Below are 7,455 nucleotides of genomic sequence, written 5' to 3' on the forward strand. Positions count from 1 at the left end.
GGGACTGGATGCCATGATCTTCGTTTTCTGAATGTTGTGCTTTAAGCCAACTTTTTCACTCTCCTCTTTCACTTTCAAGAGGCTCTTTAGTTCTTCTTCACTTTCTGCCTTAAGGGTGGTGTCATCTGCATATCTGAGGTTATTGATATTTCTCCTGGCAATCTTGATTCCAGCTTGTGCTTCTTCCAGCCCAGCATTTCTAATAATGTCCTCTGCATATAGTTAAATAAGCAAGGTGACAATACTCTTTTTCCTATATACTGTTATATTCAGTTTAATACAGATTTTTACAACTGTGTTTACTTGAATTCATGACCTCTTGTCTCACTGTATTTGGCTTATCAGAACTGTGCTAGCCCTGAAATAAATTTGGAAGCTTTCTGGCTTTTGGGGGGTGCTTCATGATGGTTTAAAAAACAGGAATTATCTGTTCCTTAGTTTTTCCATAAAATAACCTCCCTTCCTCACCCCACCAAGTCATTATCTCATACTTAGTAGGAAGTAGCCCTTACTACTATTAAAATTACTTTATTTATAAGTTTAATTGCTAACTATGTCAGTCTTCCTGCTTCATGAAAATCAGGGACCATCTTCGTCTTGTTCATCAGTGTGTCCCTGATCTAGAGCAGTATCTGGTACAAAGGCACTCAACAAGTATCTGTTGAATGGGTAAAAGCCTAAATAAAGCTGAGCAGAGTAAGGGGAGATGCAGAGGTATTGAATAATACTTTCTTCTACTTCAGAATGAATATTGATATTATCACGGTTATTTAAAATTTCCTGAGGTTAGCCAGCTTCATTGCTTAATTCATGCCAAATTTTTCCCTTTTTTGCAGGTGATCAGAGGATTGCTGAAATTTTGGCCAAAAACATGCAGTCAGAAAGAGGTGAGTTTTAACAAAAACAGTGCATTTTATTAGAACTTTTCAATCTCAGGGCTATAAACCGTGCTTCCTTGGGTTGTGGGTATCACCACCACTACCTACCAAGTGGACACTGTTCTGTGGGGTTTAGAGAAACTTGGTGGAAGAGCTGTCCATTATGGTAAGTGGCATGTACTGTCAAGGTATTTTTCGTCCACTGTTAACCTTCTCATTTGTGTTTTCTGTATTAACATCATATAATTTGTCATATTATGTTTCTTAAAAGAAAATTTTTTTAACCTAGGTGATGTTTTTAGGAGAAATTGAAGAAATCTTAGATGTCATTGAACCTACACAATTCAAAAAAATTGAAGAGCCTCTTTTTAAGCAGATATCCAAGTGTGTATCCAGTTCTCATTTTCAGGTATGGTGTTTTCAGTGAAGCCATTTTTATTTTACACTATTACTTTTCTTAGTTTTGATGTTTCTGAATGTCTTTTTTAGGTTGCAGAAAGGGCACTGTACTTCTGGAACAATGAATATATTCTTAGTTTGATTGAGGAGAATATTGATAAAATTCTGCCAATTATGTTTGGCAGTTTGTACAAAATCTCCAAAGAACACTGGAATCCGTAAGTGTCTTTTATGTTGATTGTGTCATTTTTGTTTTTCTAACATCTTTGTCATTTGATCTCATAACTCATACATAGGAAACCTATACAGATTTGGAACTCCCAAGGTTAACATCACATGGTTCTATTCTGCAGTGAGTTTTATGAAGTTGTACATATATGTGGGTCTGTATGTTTGTTTGTTTGTAGCAGAGAAAGGTTTATTGCAGGGCCAAATGAAAAGAATGGGGTGGCTTATCCTTAAAAACTCTGAACTCCTGCATGTTCTTAATTACAGTTTAGAATTGCAAATCTAGGGACTGTTTGGTATGACATTCTGCCAGTATCCAGGCTCACATCTCAGCTGGCTTAGCCCAGGGAGAAGCGTCAGTGCTCAGGGTCACGTCAGTGATGTTTAGATTGCTTATGTTCTAAATTCTGTAACATCCTTATCCTGTTGTCTACTTTTCTTTCTTCTAACAAGTCATAGTAATTGCATCTTTTTCAGCTGCTTTTAATACTATTATTCAGGAGTTGTGATAGTAGACTCTAGAGTAGTCCCTGTGTTCCCTCATAGCTCAGTTGGTAAAGAATCTGCCTGCAGTGCAGGAGACCTGTGTTCGATTCCTGGGTTGGGAAGATACCTTGGAGAAGGAAATGGCAACCCACTCCAGTACTCTTGCCTGGAGAATCCCATGGAGAGAGGAGCCTGGCAGGCTATAGTCCATGGGGTCGCAAGAGTCGGACACGACTTGGTGACTAAATCATCAAATCAGACTCTAGAGCAGACAGGAAGCTGGCCATAACATTTTTAGGGTTTAACCCAAGCATGACACAGTGAGAAAAATGTGAATTTTGGAACCAGATAGACCATCTCTGCTACCACTGGCTTGGTGACCTTGAACAAATTACTGAACTTCTTGAGCTTCAGTTTATCCTCACTAGTGGATTGACTGAGTCAGTGTCAAAGCCATTTCAGAGATGATAGTGATACATTTCCCATCTGGTAGTAGCATCAGTAACCCAGCACTGGCTTGTTTTCCTTTTAGGACCATTGTAGCACTGGTGTACAATGTGCTGAAAACCCTCATGGAGATGAACGGCAAGCTTTTCGATGACCTTACTAGCTCATACAAAGCTGAAAGACAAAGGTATTTGACATTTTTAATTACAAAGTTAACTGTACATTTTAGATTACTTGAATGTGATTCAGTCCAGTAAGGTATTCTAGGTTAAAATTATGTTTAAAAAGCCAATTACATCAGCCATTACAATTTGAACATCTCAGGTGGTGTTATGGTTTAGAAACTGCCCACCAATGCAGGAGACGCAAGAGACACGGGTTCAAGGCCTGGGTCAGGAAGATCCCCTGGAGGAGGAAATGGCAACCCACTCCAGTATTCTTGCCTGGAGAGAATCCCATGGACAGAGGAGCCTGGTGCACTACAGTCCGTAGGGTCACAAAGAGTCGGACATGACTGAAGCGGCTTAGCATAATAAACACTTTATGGGCTTCCCCGGTGGCTCAGGGTAAAGATTCCGCCTGCCAACGCGTATGAACAGAGGAGCCTGGCAGTCCAGGGGGTTGCAGAGTTGGACTTAGAGATTAAACAACAACAACAATAATAATAAATACTTTAAAGTCATATGCAGGTAAACTCCTAATGGTAAGATGGTTTTAATGTGGATCATAAATTCTGATCTCATTGTGAGCCTTAGACTTCATCAGTCTTGGTAACATCTACATTGTGAAATACATTTTATATTAAATTTTAAATACTGTCTTACTCAGTTTGTTTTACATTTATGAGAATTGCTTTGTCCTCGTGGGCGTCCATAGTGAGCTTATTCTTCAAGCTGCTCCTTGCACAATATTTAAACTTAAGGTGGACAATAACTGAGGTACCTGAGCCCATATATTTGTAATAATTGTATCACCTATTATGTTTGGAAAAACCGATCTACTTTGACTGTAAGTTCCTAGTCCTGGTTTTCTGGTGTCAAGTAGAGAAAGGATCTCTCTCCTTCAAGGTCATCCTAGTCCATCAATAACTAACTCAATGCGTTATTTCTTTTAAATAGCACCTTTCAGGCAGGAATACAAATTAGGAGCCCCGGAAGCAATAGGAAGAAGGAAGAGATGACTGGGATCATATGAAACTTACATTGAAAAATGCGTATTTCACATAAGACTGATCCTTGTATCTCACTATCTGCATAAATCAGCACTTTTGTCCCCTTAAAGCATATGTAACTGTGGAACTGTAAGCCTGTGGGTTTTTCACACATTTATATAGCCCTTCAGAATAGTTTGATCCACATTATTCAAAAATGTTCTCTTTAGAACTGAAATTAAGTATTAATAGTTGAAGCAACATGTTTTGAGTTTTGTGGGGTTAAGAGATTATTCAGAGTTTAAAGTTTCCATCTGACATGCAAGAGACAAGAGATTGTAAGACACAGACTGGTCGGTAACTTAGAGATGGGATTTGGAAGGATGCGGGTCCACCAGGAAACGGCCCCAGACCGACTCGCGGCCAGCCTGTCAGTCTGTTGGCAAAAGAGCAATTGTGACGATACAACCACTGCACGGGGTTTACGTGACTGAGTCCACGTTGAGTGGTTTGTCAACCATGAAGCACTAACACAGTGGCCGTGGCGATGCTGATACATTTCAGTTAGTGCAGGAGACGGACGGACTTGGTTAATTACACTGAGGACGGTAATGGCAAATAATGCAGTACCCTAGGTAAACCTGACTGTCAAATGCTTTAGGTGGAGGGGTTTAAGTGAAATGTGAGTCAATAAGTCTATTTTCCAGGAAACTGCCAAACAGCATGTTTCTTCAAGCTATGAAACAAGTTTCTAACTACAAAATTCCTGCTCTGTTTACAGGGAGAAAAAGAAGGAATTGGAGCGAGAAGAATTATGGAAAAAATTGGAGGAGCTAAAGCTGAAGAAAGCTCTAGAAAAGCAGAACAGTGCTTACAACATGCACAGTATTCTCAGCAATACAAATGATGGATAAAAAAAAAAGCCTGCCACCTCTGTTGGCTAGGCAGTTTTGTACACTTTTTTGAAATATGTAAAAATTATGAAACAAACCTCATCAGTATAATATAATTAAAAGGCCAATTTTTTTCCTGGCAACTGTAAATGAAAAAATATATGGACTAAACATAGCCCTGTGCTGTATCATGGCCACAGTATATTGTAACCCTTGTCTAATCATTGATTTGTGTCACTTCTGAAGTTTCACAGAAATGAACGAACTTTCTCATCGATGTGATGAGTGAGATAATTACGGGAGTGGTAGGAATCGTGGCTGGAATCCTGGTTTGGGTTGTGTTGCACACAGGTGTAGCCGTCTGCTCTGTGTATTTTTCCCTTTGATAACGTGCTTTTCACATCGCTGCAAACCTTAGTTACATCCTAGGAAAAAGACTATTTCCTAAACTAAAACTAAGGTGTAATTCTTATCCTTTCCTTCATCTCTTCCAGAAGTATGATGGAGGGAACTACTTGCCCTAAGCCTTCCTTTTGATACATTACTGTACTCTGGAATTTGAGCAAAAACTTAATTTCCAGGCTTTTAAAAGCACAAATTATAAATGCTGGGAAAGTAAACCAGATTTCAGATCAGTCCTTATGCACCTCCTCCTTCATCTGCAACTCCCCAGGGTGATGAGCACAGATGGGTGGAGGCAGCACGGAAAACACAGCCTGCCTCTCAGTTCATTCCTCCTCTTCCTCCCAAAGGCTGAAGGCAGGGCCTTCCCAGTCCTCACAGCCTGCCCTTCTCCGGCCCCTCCCGACAGGGATGGAGGCTTTGATTCCCACCGTGTGGTGGTGCAGAGCGCGCGTTGTCACTGCCTGGCTTTACGTAAAGGAAATGCAGTAGGCTTCCTCTGTAGGGTTCTGAAAAGGCGGCCTGTAGGAAGTCATGTATGTTTTTACTTGGTCAAGTTATTTCTCACGTTTTATTATCAGAGTACCATTCCAGTCTCTTAACTTGCAGTTGTGTGGAAAACTGTTTTGTAATGAAAGATCTTTATTGGGGGATTGAGCAGCATTTAATAAAGTCTATGTTTGTATTTTGCCTTATGTCACCTTTGCTTTTTTCAGCACTGAGTTGAGATGTCCAGAAGCCCGCCCCCTCCATTCATTCATATATATGTACATACGTGTATACAGAGAAAACCTGTAAGGCAAACTGCAGGTTGTGCGCCAGTTAAATAGGAAGACTGTGTGCCAGAGTCGAGTGTTCCAGCCATTTACCAGTGTTCTATTTTATAGAATTTGTACATAAAATTCTAAATTTGAGGATATCTCTCCATCTTCTTTCATGTCCCTTTATGTTCACAGGATGGGTTTAACTTAGCTTAAATGTGTACAAATACACAGACAGTGTTAATTAAAACAGACCCAGGAGCAAAATCTCAAAATCTGTAAGTAATGGCACTGTTTTTTATGGGGGCAGGCAGGGAGATTGTGGCAGAATCAGAAATTGTTACCAGGCTTTCAACTACTGATACCTGCTTCTGCTCTTTCACAACCATAAAAAACTCTAGCAAAAATTCTAGCACACTATTCCTAGGTCACTACGAAAGCAGCTCATTCCACTCACTGTGGCCCCAGGAGAAACTTCCTTTTGGAATACGGCTCATACTTTACAGTTTCCAAGTGGCAGCCTTACCACAACCGTCCAGACCCAGTGTTCTTGCCCAACGCTCCACGCTAACCTGAGGCCAGCTGGGATTACTGACAGCTGGGGGCAGCAAACGCAGAAGAAAAGGGATCCTACTGCTGAACACCGCAAAAGGCAAACCCAGCCCCCTAGAGGGAAGGCTGGGTCTAAATGCCTTGTCAGTCTAAACATATATCCTTTACTAAGAGCAGCTAGAGCAGGTTTTGACAGGCTGCAGTTAATAGCTAGAAACGCTCACTTCCGACCTAGGTACTCACTCTAAAGCATATTCAAGAGGCCTCTCAACTTCCTAAAATAACAGGAAGTGCAGTTGCAGTATGTTCATTGGAGCCAATTTTGTGAGATACTTGGTACGAAAATGGTGTGTCAACTTTAGAAATCCTTTAAAAACACACACACTTGTTTTTTAGTACTGTTAATGTAAGCTTCTATACCAGACTCTGCACTTGCCTTCCAGAAAGGTGCTACAAGACCTCAGTTAAAGTTTGTGTGCCTGCTTCAGTGCCACAGAAAAACAGCACAGAATATTTCCTTACACAAGTTCACTTTTAATAATTCAACCAAAAACCACAGTTTCTTGCTAAGTTAGACATGAGATTAAAATTGGCCCCCTCATACATTGGAGTTTTTCTCTTTGAATTACCTAAATCTAAATTATGAAATTGAAGTGCTACCCACAAAACTGAAGAAATGCTACCCAAGTCCTCTCTGGATGCAAAGGTCATGTAAACAGTTTAGAACTCCCCAAAATAATTTCCAAAACCTTAAGTCAGTCAATGGCTACCATGTGAAAAATGCCCAGACGGTACTCCGTTCAGGCTAGGCTGAAAGCTCTGAGGGTCCATGCTGAGGGTGCCTTTCTCAGATGGGCGGGCTGCAGGACAGAAGAGTTAACACAGCTTATTCACGGAGCTTCACCGCCACTTCCTGCCCACCCTGCCCTTCCCTGCACGTGCTTGTGACATACCTTGGGAGTCCAGGCTCACACCCCCTTTTATTTGGAGGTCACGGGATAAAAGCATACCAGTGCCTACTGATGTAGCAGATGCGCACACCAGCTCACTGATTGTTTCTATATTAACCTAACTTTTATTCACCTGTTAATGAAATCAGAACACACTGAGGAGGGACCTACTCTGCACACATATCCTAGCGCTTCTGCATGTTAATCACACCAAACTCATAACATCCATCAGTCAATATTCTAGCCAGACAGGTAGGTAGGTGGCTGCTCAGTCCACAAGCGATCTAATTACTATAGTTTCCACAGTAG

The 7,455-nt window shown here is 40.8% G+C and overlaps 1 protein-coding gene across 1 annotated transcript in view; it reads left to right on the forward strand.

Annotated features, from left to right (window-relative positions):
- PPP2R5A (protein phosphatase 2, regulatory subunit B', alpha) overlaps positions 1-5,578 on the forward strand; it is a 72,209-nt gene extending 66,631 nt beyond the window's left edge. The window contains exons 9-13 of the mRNA XM_010853026.1: positions 837-887; positions 1,168-1,287; positions 1,368-1,495; positions 2,524-2,625; positions 4,370-5,578. Of these exons, the coding sequence (XP_010851328.1) occupies positions 837-887; positions 1,168-1,287; positions 1,368-1,495; positions 2,524-2,625; positions 4,370-4,502 (534 nt within the window). The 3' untranslated portion in view covers positions 4,503-5,578. The remainder of the gene's footprint in view (positions 1-836; positions 888-1,167; positions 1,288-1,367; positions 1,496-2,523; positions 2,626-4,369) is intronic.
- The last annotated feature ends 1,877 nt before the right edge of the window (positions 5,579-7,455 follow it).

The sequence above is a fragment of the Bison bison genome, unplaced genomic scaffold, assembly GCF_000754665.1.
Source record: "Bison bison bison isolate TAMUID 2011002044 unplaced genomic scaffold, Bison_UMD1.0 scf7180017864322, whole genome shotgun sequence".
Lineage (NCBI taxonomy): Eukaryota > Metazoa > Chordata > Mammalia > Artiodactyla > Bovidae > Bison > Bison bison.